General features: G+C 42.9%; 2 protein-coding genes across 3 annotated transcripts in view; one reads left to right on the forward strand and one right to left on the reverse strand.

The window, feature by feature from the left end:
- The window catches only part of LOC309865789 (butyrophilin subfamily 3 member A3-like), a 488935-nt gene extending 477116 nt beyond the window's left edge, over positions 1-11819 (reverse strand). The window contains exons 1-6 of one of the 2 annotated variants that reach the window (XM_082732611.1): positions 11622-11819; positions 11354-11374; positions 11235-11261; positions 9121-9147; positions 5747-5773; positions 3010-5332 (exon numbers count right to left, since the gene is read on the reverse strand). In XM_082732611.1, the coding sequence (XP_082588737.1) occupies positions 4665-5332; positions 5747-5773; positions 9121-9147; positions 11235-11261; positions 11354-11374; positions 11622-11781 (930 nt within the window). In that variant the 5' untranslated portion in view covers positions 11782-11819 and the 3' untranslated portion in view covers positions 3010-4664. Of the gene's footprint in view, positions 1-3009; positions 5333-5746; positions 5774-9120; positions 9301-11234; positions 11262-11353; positions 11375-11621 lie in introns of those variants that run through there. The other variant, XM_082732612.1, reaches the window with a different exon arrangement.
- Positions 1-16193, forward strand: part of LOC309865779 (butyrophilin-like protein 1) — a 507893-nt gene that overhangs the window by 367147 nt on the left and 124553 nt on the right. The window lies entirely within an intron of this gene.

Below are 16193 nucleotides of genomic sequence, written 5' to 3' on the forward strand. Positions count from 1 at the left end.
TGTCTGCCAGCTTACTCAGACTCTCTGTACCCTCATCTCTTCATTACAGTATTAAAGTTCTGTTCAGTATGTCTTGGAGGCAGGACTAGTGGTGGGGAATTCCCTCAAGTTTTCTTTGTCTGGGAGAGTCTTTATTTATCCTTCATGTCTGAAAGATAAATCCTGGATACAGATTTTTGTCTGACAATATTTATTTGTCAATGCTATGAGTATGTCATTCCACTCTCTCCTGGCCTGCAGAGTTTCTGCTGAGAAATCTGCTGATGTTCTCTCTTATGGGGGCTCGTTTTTAGGTTACTTTCTTCTATCCTTTCAAGTTTCCTTCTTTATTATTGACATTTGACAGTGTCATTGGAAAGTGTCTTGGAGATGGTATTTTTGTATTGAGATAAAAAGGTTAGCTATTAACTTCACAGACTTCTATGTCCACTTCTTTCCCCAGGATTGGGAAGTTCTCAGACAACACTTTTTGTGATAACATCTCTGTCCCTCTTCTTCTCTTCTCCTTTTGGTATACCCCCTGTTCTTAACTGGATTTCCTAATGGAGACTGGTAGCTCTTGCAGGATTTCTACATTTTCTAAGCTTGCTTTTCTTTTAAGAAATCTCTACATGCAAGGCAGGGCTCCAGGTCACAACCCAAAGACCAAGAGTTGGATGCTACACTAACTGAAGCAGCCAGGCACCCCAGGGTTTCTTCACCTTAAAAATAAAAAAATAAATAAACCTTAGTTCTCTTCACTTCCACCTGAATCATTTCTAGACTCCACCTTTTAGACCATGTATTCTCCCTTCCACCTCATCTGCTCTATTTCCAATGTTTCTAATGCATTCTTCATCTCATTTACTGAGTTCAGCTCCAGAATGTCTGTTTGGTTCTTTACTAGAAATTCGGTCTCTTGGGTAAAGTACTCCTTCTAGCCATTCATTTTATTACTGTGTTCATTGAATTGCCTAGTTCTCTTGTATCTTGCTGAATTCTGTTCTGACAGTTATTTTGAATTCTCTATTACTTGGATCACAATCTTCTGTAAATGTAGGGTTGGTGGCTGGAGAACTGTCATTTTCTTTTAGCAAAGCCATATTACCATGATTTTTCATGCTCTTTAAGGAGATTTTCCTCTGCCAAATAGTTTGATGTAGCCAACACCTTTTGTGTGTACGTAAAAATTTATTAACTTTGATTCTAACAGTTCATGGGTGGGAGGTTAGAGGCCCTTCTTTAGTATTACAACAGGTGGCAGAAGACCACAAGTTTCTGGTTTCTCTTTCAAGAGTAGCCCTGGTGGCTATTATAGACCAGGCTTAAAGAAAAAATAGTAGGAGGCTAGCACTCTGGAGGGGCCAGTATGTACTAAGCCCTTGGGCTTTGGGTGTGCCCCACACTCCCTGCGGAGGATCCTCAAGTTCAGGAGTCCCTCGGACCTGGGAGTTCTCTTGCTGAACTCTCAGGTCAGACAGTGCATAAAGTGTTTCTTCTTGTCTGCCTCTCTGCCTTGCCTTTTCCTCCCCCGCACTGCCCCCTCCTGGTCACAGATGTCCTACCTCAGAGGCCCCTGCTCTGTGGCTTCATAGCTATAGGGTCTTCCAGCCACAGCCCACGGGACCAAGTAGCCTTTCACTCACTCCTTTCCACCCCCACCTTCTCCACCACAGGAGTCACAGGTGAGCATTACCACCACTGTAGAAGCCAGGGTAACAGGCCCCACCAAAGCTGCCTGGGCTCTGGTCTCCATGAGACCCAATCCACACCCCTTCAGATGTAAACATGGATGGATCTCTTTGGTGTGTGGTGTGCTGTGCAGAAGAACCTTTGTTGGGTTTTGGAATCCTACTAGTTGTAAGCAGAAAGGGGGAGACAAATGGAAGGACTCATTCTGCCATGACCCTGACCTCACTCCTCCCAAGAACGATGGTTTTAACCATTCTTTCTGTAATTACATGGGCAGCTGGTGCATTTGTTTCAAAGGATATCTCTTTTTGTGTGTGGATAATTCATATCCCATCCATACCTTCCTTTCATCTCGATTTCAAAGGAAATATACCCATAGCCCATCTAAAAGTAATCCACTGTCATAAAGCCACAAGCCATATGGAAGGAGGAGATGAACATGTCAGATAATGTATTATCATGTAGAGTATTTAAAAATATATGCACAGATCCCAAACGAGTATATTTATGGCTTTATTGGTTTTTTTTTTTTAATAAATTTGAACTTTCCTCTACTACCGTTTCCCATATACTGTGAGAACATACTGTTCACTTTAGATGTTTGTATCAGTCTATGTCCAGTCAGGAGGCAGAAACCACATCAGTCATTTTAACAGGGAAAATCTGATAGAAAGAATTATTAGGAAAGATGTATTTAATTATGAAAGAGATCAAAGAAAACTCTATGGAAACCAGAAGTAGAAGGTATAGGAAGCAGACATCACCTCTAGGGCTGAGGTAGAGCATCCAAAAAATGGAATACATTTGAAAGAATATGACTGACATTCTGTTTATTGGGCAGGGTGGGACCAGAATCCCCAGGAAGGAAAGAAATTCACCAACACGCTGCAGACCAAGCCTGTTGGGCAGGAAAACTCTCACTAGAGGACTGGCAAGATTCCCTGGAAGGCAGCCCTCTAGAACACAACCTGCTACAATGTCATACTCACTCACCCAAAGGCAAGAGAAGCTAAGTCTTCTCCAGGCCACTGTCAGTAGCATCATAAGATCAAGGGGGAAACAACACCAAAAGTAAGACACCTAGGTGGCTCACTCAGTTAAATGTCTTCCTTCAACTCAGGTCATGATCCTAGGGTCCTGGGATAAAGTCCTGCATTGGGTTCTCTGCTCAGCAGGGAGGCTTCTTCTCTCTCTGCCTGCCACTCTCCCTGCTTGTGCTCACTCAATCTCTCTCTGACAAATACATAAATAAAATCTTTTTTTAAAAAACATGAAAAGAGTCCTTCCTGCTGCTGGGCCATGCGTCGAGCCAACATTGAGGCATCCTGGTGATTCGACCCGATACGCCCACCCTAGCAACATCATGGTGACCTACTGGCAACAGGCTGGCCACAGCTACATCTGGTACTCCCAGATCCATGCAAAAGCAGTGAGAGATGCACTGAAGGCCGAGTTCAAAGCATTCACCATCTCAGGGTTAGCTGGCCAAACCCAACAGTGGGCTAACTGAGAAAGGCGGTGCCAAATGTGCCACATGGCAAAAAAGAAACATTGATGACATTCAGTATCAACAAGTAGAGCACATACAGGGTAGATTTGAATCAAAAGACAATGAATTGATAATGGGCATATATCAGACTTTTAGCTCCTCAACTTCCACATACATCATTTACTCACATTGGAACTTCCATATATCAACACAACAACTCCACATTTTCACCCATCTACAGGACTACACTTACAAGTGAAAAAGTTCCCACTCTTTCCCCAAAATGGAACAAAGAGTCAGTCTCAGGCATTGAATCAGTTGTATTTATTCCTTAAGTCCAGCCACACTCATTTGACTATTCTGTTAACCAAGAGACTATATTTTAAATATCACCACTGACAACTTGCATAAAATCACACTGGTAAGAAGGGAAAAGGAAAATAGATAATTAAAACAAATGACACATCTATATGACAGGAAAGAAAAATATGCAAAGCAACTCCAGTCCTTTTCCTATTTTTGGTCACAGGCAGGAACTGAGATCTGTGACCTCCTTCTTCGACTTCCAATTCCATATCTTCTCATCTCTCCCAGAAATAAAACAGGTCAGTGTTCTCTGCTTCAGGAGCCAAAATACCTTTATTCATTAATGTCTGAGTCCTCATCAGTCTGGCTTCCTTGTATTTACTGTGGGTTCCATCGACCTTTACAATTGGACTAGAAGAACTGAGAAGCTGTACATAGATTCTGGAACTGTGCTCATGGTCAAAGCTTTCTGCAATTCATCCAGGGTCTGAAAACACTCTTCTTCATTTATCTCTTTATTCTGGTAGCAGTTCTGTTCTCTCCAGCTGTTGTTGACTCACAAGGGAACCCAAATTCTCATCTTCCCATCCCTGAATTAATGCAGCACTAGTATTTCACATATAACAGATATTTACTAAGGTTCATTAAGATAAGTATGTCTCATTCATTCCAGAATAGGAAGCATGTACAATGGAATAGTACACTCCACTCTTCTTCAAGTCCATTAGCCATACATTTCTTCAGCAATGTTCAGATGGACAATGTTTTTTAGTCAGAGTGCACATTTCCTAAAATAAAGCTGGTAACCCACCCATAGCCTCTGGGTTCATCTGTGCAACTCAAACTATATAAAATAAACACCATTTAATTCTTCAGAATAATTCAGACCTCATCTTATTTCATATCAAAACAATACAAAGATTCCATGAGATAATGTCCATGATCAAAAGGAACATGACTTCCAACAGCAAAATTCAGCCAACCTCATTACACCTGAAAAGGTCAGCATTTATCTTCTAATACCTGAGCATAAGGCATGAACTGACTGACTATTCTCATAACCACACCCCAGCAGTCTACACCCAGAAGAGAAGGGCAAGACACCCAGCCATTCAGGACTAACTTCAGAGACTGTTACTCCTGGGAGCCTTGAGCTCCCAGAAGAGCCACCATGAGGAAACTGGGACATGCTGGAGCATTATGGGGACATAGCTTCAGGGCCAGAGGGGAGTAATGGAGATTCAGCCCCTAGGAGAGCACCATCAACACCACATCCTGAACTGAGCCCCTGCCCTGAGAGGCTCACAGGTTCCTCTGAAGAACAAGGAGTGTTGTTAATGAGTACAGAGGTCTGCACAGGCCCGCCCACCACAGAGCAGATGGTCAGGGACACATCTCCTGCCCTCAACCTGAAGTATGGAAACAGAGTCCCAGAGAAGGAAGTGAGAGGGAAGGAGAAAATATGGGAACCATCAGTCATGTTGTAGAATGAGACATCTCCTTCCTTCAGGTCCAGGAATACCCCTACCCTGTGGGGAATTGGAACAAGGAGTTCTGAATTATCATGGACGGAATAGACTTTCTTTTCATACACTCCCACAGCCCAGATCCCCTTTTCTGGGGATTCCTGGTACCAGCCTTTCCTCTCCACATCTCTCCTACAGACCCCTAGCCCCCACTCACTTGTATCTGCATTCCTGATCTCCACCTCCCAGTAGCAGCACTCTGATGTGATGCCTTCATGGCCCAAGACGCTATAGACTCCATCTTCTGAGTTCTTGGGTGAGCCCTTGAAGGTCACACTAGTCTTGTCATCAGAGATGGAAAGGTTGAAATGGGCAGACTCTAGATCCAGACTGACAGACACTGCAGAGACAGTTGCCAATCATTCAAGGACTTGCCCTACCACATACCAAGGCACACAACCACCACCCTACCCCCAGACACCTAGCTGCATGCAAGGAGGGCTAAACCTCCTGAGATAGAGCCTTCTGGTGGAAGCACACAGCCCTCCAACCAGAAGAAGTAAGCATAAGACTGATCTGGGGGTTAGACATGTCACAGGGCACTTGAGGGCCAGACTGGACTCCAGCACTAAAGAATACCCATTTATTTCCAGTATCAGTCACACCCAGTAATCCCAGCTACATGATGTTCACCGCCCCATCCCACCCCAGCACCATTGATGATGCCAGCATCTGTATGACCACAGCAAGCGGAAGGAGATGTCAGCAGCCATTAGACAGCTGTAGAAGCACCCAAACAACTGAAGTAACTCACAGGCCTGGAACTTCTCCTTCCACCAATCTATAACAAAACCACATTTCACAAATGTGAACAACAAATCAGAGACTTGAGGATACTGTACAAAGCAGTGTGGGTATCTATCCTCTGAAATACACTGAACCAAGAGTTATAGGGAAAAATGTTTTGGAAGCATACACAGATGAATTTATTTTTCACACACATTAATTCTCTCTCTCCCTCTCTCTCTCTCTCTCTTTCTCTCCCTTTATCTCTCTCCCCCTCTTTCCTCTCTGACACACACACATGCATACTCTCTCTCTCTCATACACCCACAGCCATCATGTTGCAACGTTCCCGTGAAACCCAAGCCATAAAGCTTAACACCACTGAGGGGCTGGATACTGACCAAAAAAGAAGGCTCTTTGCACAGATTTCATTATCAAAATAGGCTTTCTCAATTCTGAGTCACACATCTACCCTGAAAGCTAAGTTTTCTTGAGAAAGAACTGAGGAGATCAAAATTTCTGAGGCCTCCATTTACTTATAAAAAACTGAACTGAACTTGTATGTTGACTCAAAATCATGGTAGAGGCAAAATAATTTGGTGGTGCTGCACTTGGAGGAGGACTCTCAGCCATGGGTGAGGAGAACTCAGGATATGGCACCAGGGAAATCTTGCCCCATCAAGAGGTAATGGAGAAGATTCAAGGAAGGAGAGAGAGAAGTTCAAAACAAGAAAGACCTACATCTAGTGAAAGAAAGTAATGAATTTGCTTTCCTGTATTGTGGAGTATTGCAAGGAAAAACATCCCTGTGTGTACAGGGTCTAGTCATCTGCTTCTCCTTATAATCACCTAGAGAGATCAAAGGCAGCAGGAGACACCACACATGATCAGCCCCCAAATACGGCTCTTTCCTATGCCCCAGAAACTGTGAATATGTTTTGGCAGAGAGGACTTTACAGATGTGAGTAAGATTAAGGAACTGGAGATACGAATGCAGCAAGGGTGAAATAACAATTTCTCCAAAAACCTAGATGGAGCCTCAAACCCAATTATCCTAAGGACCATATCAAGCTACCCTCTATAAAGTGAGGACCTGAAATGAGCAAGAGAGGAATACAGGGATCCCCTCCTTCAGTGACGCAAAGCATAAACTCCTCCAACCTTCATACTCCATTTTGGGAAGAAGAAAAGAAGCTAACTGATCACAACAAATGTATATCTGTCATAAGGCCCTGAAAAGTCTGCACCAGTAAAGCTGTGACCTCCAACAGGACAGAGACTCCAGAACAAAATTAGAATGATTCTAAAATAAGAACAGGACACGTTGTTGAATATTTGCTGACAACGTGGGACCCCTATTCTCCCACAGGTTTATTCAGATAAAGTAGAACGTCCAGCTCTGTTAATTTGCTTATACAAACAGATCACATGAAGTGGGTGGACATGTCACATTTTGAGAAAAGGGAACTTCACTTGTTTTTCACTAAGACATTGGCTGACAGCAAACTCTACATTCCTATATGACAACTGACACAGATTAGCAAAGACGAGGAATCAGGAGGAGAAGAAGGAAGAGGAGAAAGGGAGTTGGTGTTCCATTCTGAGACTCCACAGTGCACCCAGAGCTATGCTGTGCACTTTCGTGGTCCAAGTGCATTTTTCACCTCATTCCACAGCAAGCTGTTCATCAGAAATTATTCTTCCAATTTCATGAATAAGATCATATCAGACATTTGTTTACATCACATTAAGAGCCCTCCTATGTGAAAGTGTTGATTCTACTGTAAGGATGTCAATCCTTACAAAATAAAAAGAACATATATAAGGTATACTTAAAAACACAGGCATTTCAATCCAGCAGAGAATGGGGTGATGCTAAAAGAAGCCTATTTAATCCACATTTTTAACAGATAAGCCCCAAGATTCAGTGAAGCTCTCTAAAGAGTTTGCCTCACACATCTGGTCAACATAGACTCTTACCCAATGGATCTCCATTCTCTGTTCTCACAGGCTGTGTCCCTGATCATAAATAGAAACAGCCAGGACAGAAAAGGCATGTCTTATGGATTCAAACAGCCCAGATTCTTAACCCACCCCAGTGCTAGAGGGTGCTCTGGATAACCTTTCATTGCATTAGCAACCCTAGGATCACACTCCTCCCCCGACTACTACTGGCAGGGTGAAATGGCCTCATTATGTGAAGCAAACCCAGTTAGAAAATTACTTCAAAGCACCGTAAAATAAATATAAGTCTTTCCAGAAATCTCTCAAACATGTGTCAAGAAAGTTATTACTTTTTGTGCACCCAATAACTTGCATGTCCTCTGTGTACTTCCCACTCTAACCACAATGGCTGTCATTTGTGGTGTCTCTTCTACCCAAAGTAACCCAAAGTGTCTCTTCTACTCTCAACCACCCAAAGTGTCTCTGAGAGAATCACAGGCTCTCCACTTTCCTTCTCATCTCCTCCTCTCTTCTCCAACCACATTTTCTTTCCCTGATTTACTCCCAGATTTTCTCTGGTAAACAATTTTCACTCCTCTGAGCTTCTCCTATTGCCATCCTCACACATTGTCCCTAATATATCTATCCAGTACTGAGCCCATCAGGTAAACCCAGAATTCTCCTAAAAGGAGAGATAATGGTTGTGAACAATTATAAGTTACTGTCCTTTGAAAAATTAATTTCTTAACACTGTAATACAAAGATGTACATAGAATTTTGTATATAATGGCCAGTATCTCACAAATCCACTACCAGGACTCCCTAAACATCCTGGAGGCTCTGGATCTGGAATCAGAACAGCTAACCTAAAGAAAACTACTTCCAAAACAACCATGGAGGTTTAGAGGAAGATACCTGGCTTGGACAAGGAGTCAGAGCATGCAGAAGCAAAATGAAGACCATCATTCCAGAGAAACAGCAAAAACAAACAAGCAAACAAACCAGGAAAACCAAAGGAAGGTCCAGAAAGAGGTAGGAATTTCAGGGTAAAATGGACTCAGAAACAAGGATCCCTTAAGGAAGACCTCAGTCCTAAGCAGGCAAGCTTGATTTCTGAAATCTTCCAGAGACAGCAAATTCTAAAGTACACATCAATGCCATGGTCCAACTGCCCTTACAAATGACCACTCTGTTGTCACTGGACCAACAAAACTATCCGTTGAACGAGGTGTGTTCGGTGGGTGTTGCTAATTCTAACAGCAACCTACAGTAGAGGATGGGTCAGAATAGAGGCAGATCTGTGATCCCAAGGACAGTCCCTGCAGTCTTCAGAAGGACACAACAAACATAACAAGGAGATCAGGGACATCAACCCCATCCTGGTGCACTGTCCAATGACAGAGAATGTGGTACAGTTGATGCTGGGAAGTTAAAGCCAAAGGAAACTGAGTCACTTACCTGCATATAGCTGTGACTTCTTCAGGGCTGAAAGGGAAGACACCCTGGTGAAACATGAGCCAGAACAAGTCTGCATAGTATTGATCTACTGGCACTTGCCTCCTCTCTCTGCTACAGGTGATACTATCAACAGAGTAAGGAGAGAGGCCAGAGAGGAGATACCCTCCTGACATGGGCAGACAGTAGGATGTTCTGGGAAATTCCCTGGACCACCAGTCAGAGAGCCAGCATTGGAGGCTGAGTTCCATGCCTGCCAGTTCCTGCTGTGTGACCTTAGCCAAGTTAGTGTCCTGAATCTTAAAAACCACAACATTAAAATAAAAAACTCTGAGAAACAAACTGAGTCTGGGAGGGAAGGGGGGTGGGAGGTTGGGTGAGCCTGATTGTGGGTATTATGGAGGGCCCAATTACATGGAGCACTGGGTGTGGTGCATAAACAATGAATTGTGGAACACTGAAAAGAAATTAAAAAAAAATAAAAGATACATGTAGATGAATAGTAAAACCATCAAAATGACAATTAAATTAAAAATCAAAAGCACTCTTAACTCTTAAACTTCTATTCTCCTACAGACAAGTAGATTTAAGAGTCAACCAAGAAAAACAATCTTAACCAGAAGAGACAAAATTTTAGAAATAAATAAATAAATTCAGCAGAGTCTAAAGAGATAAATGAACAGAATGTAAAATTGAACAATTGATTATAACATTAAGAATCTCTAAGGTGAAAAAACTCTTAGATGGAGAGGAGAAGAGAGTGGAGGGAAATTAAAAGGAGAGATGAACCATGAGAGACTATGGACTCTGAAAAACAACCTGAAGGTTTTGAAGGGGCGGGGAGTGGGATGTTGGGGGAGCCAGGTGGTGGGTATTATGGAAGGCACGTAGGATAAAAAGTTATTAATTCAATTTTATGCACACAAGCATTGCAAGACCAGTTATCTATATGCATTTGATTTTCTGAACAATAGAACAGACACAACTTCTGTGGAAACTCTGAACCCATAAGAGTCAGGTAGATTTCCTGGGGCCAGTGGAGAAGAATTTTAATCTCTAAAGAAACTTCATGGTTAAAATAATTGGTAGCAGTGTGGGAGGTACTCAGCATAAATACATTCAACATCTAAATCTGTTTCTTCTTTTTTTTATGGGGTGCAAGGGGATTCAACAATAAGTCAAAATGTGCATTTCAAATAAATTTTCAATAAAAACAGTATTCCTTCAAAGAACAATACACTATGTCCAACCATTCTTGATTAACAAAAGAAAATGCATAATACTAACAAATTTAATCCACAGAATTTTTCTGAAATGAATCCCAATATTAATTGCATCCCCAAATAAAGAAATTTTCACATGAAAAAAAAAAAAAAAAAGCAAAACTTGTATCCCATCTGCTTTCAATTGGCTTTAAAGGTCAAAAATTATACAATGTATGAAAATGTTTTAGGGAATAAAGTATACATTATTCCATGAATGTAAGAAACCATTATAACATCCAATGGATGTAACATCTAATTCCAATGATTTCCAGGAAAGATAGATGTGGGAAATAACACAAAAGGGGAGATGAATTAAGAACCGGGATGTTAGGTGAGCACTAGGATAAGTGTCCAAACATTCTCAGAAAACACAACACTGGACCACTGACAACTTACCCCACGACATTCCCAACCAAGCTCTGTCTATCCTCTACCCAACACTTTGTGATCAGTACCTCCAGGAACTGCAGAGAAAAGACTCTCCCACGATGGTGTTATGTGGAGGGAACACACTCCTAAATTTAATGACCCCATTTATTTATATAGTTTCTCTAAAACGTTCCAGCGTATTCAGGTTGACTGAGAACCAGTTGCACTGAAGACTAAAAGGCTACAAAGGAGGTGGGTAGATCAACCCAAAATGCATGACCGACTCAGTGACCACCATCATTCGAGGTTTCAAAGCACCATGTGCGAAAAATAGCCCAGGTGGGGAAAGCCCATGGAACAAGCTCTACCTCGGGCCAGTTTCCACTTCATCAGGGATGGGTCGTCATGTCTCTGCATGAAACAGAGAGGGGACACTATGGCTTAGGGGGCAAGAGACCCAAGGACATATGGACAGTCACTCACCAGCCAGGTAAACAGATTTCCTCCAGTCTGAAAGGCAGCACAGGAAATGGGTGAGCTAAGAATCAGAATGTCTCCTACAAATGTGACACAGAAACTTCTGGGAAAAGGACACAACATACCAAGATCTCCTTGGAGTTCATCTGAAAAAAAATTGAAAAATACTCTTAAACTCCCATCACTAAGAGCAGCAAAGACTGCACCTAGAAAACCCGCAAGAGCATCTATATGTCTCCATGAAGATCTAACTCCAGAACCCTTGAGCCTCCACAGCCCCACCTGTCCTCTTTGGTCCTCCTCAGCCCCCTGCTCCTGGCCAAGGTCCCTACTATCTGCTTCTCCTCTGCACCAGCTTCCTCACTTGTCTGCCTTGGCCCTGTCCTGCCTTACCTCTGGCCTTCAGTGCCTCCTCCTTTTTCTGCTGGTCCTGCTCCTTGTCTCTGTGCAGTTTCTCCCATTCCTGCATTTCCTCGAGCTTTGCAGTATGTTCTTTCATGATGTAAAAAGCAGCCCCAAGGAGTAGGAGCATCAGCACAGTCAGGATCACCATGAAAGCCAGCTTTCAGGGAGAACTCTGAGGGAAGAAGGGTACTGTGCCCAGCCAGACACCCCACCAGGGCACTGCTCAGGATGGCCCAGCCCAGCACACACAGGGACCCCCAACCAGACCATCCCACCCTTTTAGGAGTGAGAAGTAGTACTGACCTGGGATGAAAATGGCTATTGCCTTCTCCTGGCCTAGGATGGGGTTGAGGACTGAGCAGGTCACATTCCCTGAAGAGCTGTCCCTCACCACAAGAGCGGCCTCTATGGTGAACAGCCCTTCAGCATCTTGGGCTTGGGTCTCAGAGAACGTCAGGAACTTCTCTCCACTGAGAGCTCTCCACTGCACTTGGGGGTTTGGGAACCACCCTGGGGACATGCACACAACTCGGACCCCGTCCTCCTCTGGCCCTGTGATGTGCACTTGAGGGGCAGAGCCCACACCTGAAGAGAGAAGCTGGAGAGCACAGGGAGGCCATGCAGAGCACAGGGATTCCAGCAGAACCTTCCTGTACACAACTCCAAGGGCAGCATTGCATTTGGGGGGTTCCTTGTGGGGGTGGTTCCTACAAGATTAATGTAAGGGGTCCTGCCATGGGGAACAGAAGAAAGAAACATGGGGACCTGTGGCAGGCCCAGAGGGCAGGCAGTGCTCCCCAACCATGAGGTTGGGAATTTCATCACCCAGAGGGATAGAAGGAGGAATTTCATTCCATGACCCATCTTTCTCTGCTCTTCTCAACTCACACACTCTCCAGGGCATCTACGGGCACACCTACTATCACTCGGTCATCACTTCCACCAACCTACATATCTCCTGAGCTTGCTCCCTAATATCCACATCTCTGGTTCAGCTGTGCCAGGATTCCTCACAGATGCTTCAGGCTCAAATCCCGAACTAATTCATGTTTGGCCACATCTGTGACAGGATAATGAGGAAAATACCCCCAATCATTCAGCCTTCCTTACATCCAGCCAGCGTTCTGCCACATATTGTTAATGCCTTCACACTCTGCTTCTGGGCTCCAACCTGTGACTTGACTCAGCCACTGAGAGTTCAGGGAATATGACTCTAGCAGAGGTTGGAAACTGCTTGTACCATTGCCTTGCCCTCTGCCACAGGACAGACATCTTCAGGCTAGTGCAGCCTTTCCAGTTGAAGCTGTCCTAGATCAACCAGTAGCCACCTGGACAACACCAGCTGAGCAAACCCAGCCAAGTTTCACTGGCAGGACAAAATAGATTTAAAGTAAGAGGCTTATTGTCCCTGTTGAAAATAGGGAAAGAGAGTCCCTTCCCAGCCTTTTTTTGGTAACATTTACTCGAGGAAACTTGTCATTCTGGGTGTTTTCTCTATTCTTTGAAATGTATTTAAGTACTTTAAAACAAACAAACAAAAAAACACAAATGGGCCTTTTGCCAGCTCTGTGATCCAAGAACGTGTTTCTCAAGGAACCGGGAAGCCTCTCTTTGAACTGCTCACACCAAGGAAGACAGCAGCCCTCTCTCCCCCTTCTCTGCCAGGGTAGGAGCCTATCCTGAGTGGGCACCTTGATCCATGTGTAAAATCACTGCCTGTCATCATGATGGGAGAATTGGTAATAAATAAATAGATAGATAGATTATACACCACTGTAAGTTTTATTTGTCTGCAAAACTCTTTATCTCTCCTTCTATTCTGAATGATTCCCTTGCTGGGTTCTTGGCTGCAGATTTTTTTTTTTTTTTCCTTTTAGCACATTGAATATATCACACCACTCCATTCTGGCCTGCAGAGATTCTGTTGATAATTCCACTGACCATAAATGACTCTTAATCTCACAAAACAAACTGAGGATTGCTGCGGGGAGGGGGGTTGGGAGAACGGGGGTTGGGTTATGGACATTGGGCAGTGTATGTGCTATGGTGAGTGCTGTGAAGTGTGTAAACCTGGCGATTCACAGACCGAACCCCTGGGGATAAAAATATATGTTTATAAAAAAAAATTTTTTTAAAAAGGAAATTCCACTGAGTATATGTGAAAGTGTTGAATCACTATACTGCACACCTGAAATGATATAACACTCTGTGTTAACTACACAGGAATTATATTTCTTTTTATTTTTAAGGTAGGAGAATTTGGTTTTCCTCAGAATAAAGCCAATTAGCTAACTTACATACTCACCCAATTTCCAAGCAAATATAAGATGCACCACCTAAGACAAATAGTGCTGGCAAGTCCAGCTACTTGAGGGCTCATAACTGTTGATCCTGAGAACGTATATAGAATGAGTTCTGTCTGCATATGGAAAAGATGAGATTTCTTCTGTCATTGCATTTCTTTTTTTTTTTAATTTTTTATTTTTTATAAACATATATTTTTATCACCAGGGGTACAGGTACCCTCCCCAATGTCCATAATCCCACCCCCTTCTTCCAACCCCCCTCCGCCCAGCAACCCTCAGTTTGTTTTGTGAGATTAAGAGTCACTTATGGTTTGTCTCCCTCCCAATCCCATCTTGTTTCATTTATTCTTCTCCTACCCACTTAAGCCCCCATGTTGCATCACCACTTCCTCATATCAGGGAGATCATATGATAGTTGTCTTTCTCTGCTTGACTTATTTCGCTAAGCATGATACGCTCTAGTTCCATCCATGTTGTCGCAAATGGCAAGATTTCATTTCTTTTGATGGCTGCATAGTATTCCATTGTGTATATATACCACATCTTCTTTATCCATTCATCTGTGGATGAACATCTAGGTTCTTTCCATAGTTTGGCTATTGTGGACATTGCTGCTATAAACATTCGGGTGCACGTGCCCCTTTGCGTCTCTATGTTTGTATCTTTAGGGTAAATACCCAATAGTGCAATTGCTGGGTCATAGGGCAGTTCTATTTTCAACATTTTGAGGAACCTCCATGCTGTTTTCCAGAGTAGCTGCACCAGCTTGCATTCCCACCAACAGTGTAGGAGGGTTCCCCTTTCTCCGCATCCTCGCCAGCCTCTGTCATTTCCTGACTTGTTGATTTTAGCTATTCTGACTGGTGTGAGGTGATATCTCATTGTGGTTTTGATTTGTATTTCCCTGATACCGAGTGATATGGAGCACTTTTTCATGTGTCTGTTGGCCATCTGGATGTCTTCTTTGCAGAAATGTCTGTCCATGTCCTCTGCCCATTTCTTGATTGGATTATGTGTTCTTTGGGTGTTGAGTTTGCTAAGTTCTTTATAGATTCTGGACACTAGTCCTTTATCTGATATGTCAGTTGCAAATATCTTCTCCCATTCTGTCAGTTGTCTTTTGATTTTGTTAACTGTTTCCTTTGCTGTGCAAAAGCTTTTGACCTTGGTGAAATCCCAATAGTTCATTTTTGCCCTTGCTTCCCTTGCCTTTGGCGTTGTTCCTAGGAAGATGTTGCTGCGGCTGAGGTCGAAGAGGTTGCTGCCTGTGTTCTCCTCAAGGATTTTGATGGATTCCTTTCGCACATTGAGGTCCTTCATCCATTTTGAGTCTATTTTTGTGTGTGGTGTAAGGAAATGGTCCAATTTCATTTTTCTGCATGTGGCTGTCCAATTTTCCTAGCACCATTTATTGAAGAGGCTGTCTTTTTTCCATTGGACATTCTTTCCTGCTTTGTCGAAGATGAGTTGACCATAGATTTGAGGGTCTATTTCTGGGCTCTCTATTCTGTTCCATTGATCTATGTGTCTGTTTTTGTGCCAGTACCATGCTATCTTGATGATGACAGCTTTGTATTATTGTTGATGTGTTTCTTTGATTTTGTTATTAATTGGTTTATATAGTTGGCTGCTCCCACGTTGGGGGCATAGATATTTAAAATTGTTAGATCTTCTTGTTGGACAGACCCTTTGAGTATGGTATAGTGTCCTTCCTCATCTCTTATTATAGTCTTTGGCTTAAAATCTAATTGATCTGATATAAGGATTGCCACTCCTGCTTTCTTCTGATGTCCATTAGCATGGTAAATTCTTTTCCACCTCCTCACTTTAAATCTGGAGGTGTGGTGGAGGGCTTAAAATGAGTTTCTTGGAGGCAACATATAGATGGGTTTTCTTTTTTTATCCATTCTGATACCCTGTGTCTTTTGACAGGGGCATTTAGCCCATTAACATTCAGGGTAACTATTGAGAGATATGAATTTAGTGCCATTGTATGGACTGTAAGGTGACTGTTACTGTATATGGTCTCTATTCCTTTCTGATCTACCACTTGTAGGCTCTCTCTTTGCTTAGAGGACCCCTTTCAATATTTCCTGTAGAGCTGGTTTGGTGTTTGCAAATTCTTTCTGTTTTTGTTTGTCCTGGAAGCTTTTAATCTCTCCTTCTATTTTCAATGAAGGCCGGGCTGGATATAGTATTCTTGGCTGCATGTTTTTCTCATTTAGTGCTCTGAAAATATCATGCCAGCTCTTTC

Source organism: Mustela nivalis (assembly GCF_964662115.1).
Source record: "Mustela nivalis genome assembly, chromosome: 5".
Taxonomy (NCBI): domain Eukaryota; kingdom Metazoa; phylum Chordata; class Mammalia; order Carnivora; family Mustelidae; genus Mustela; species Mustela nivalis.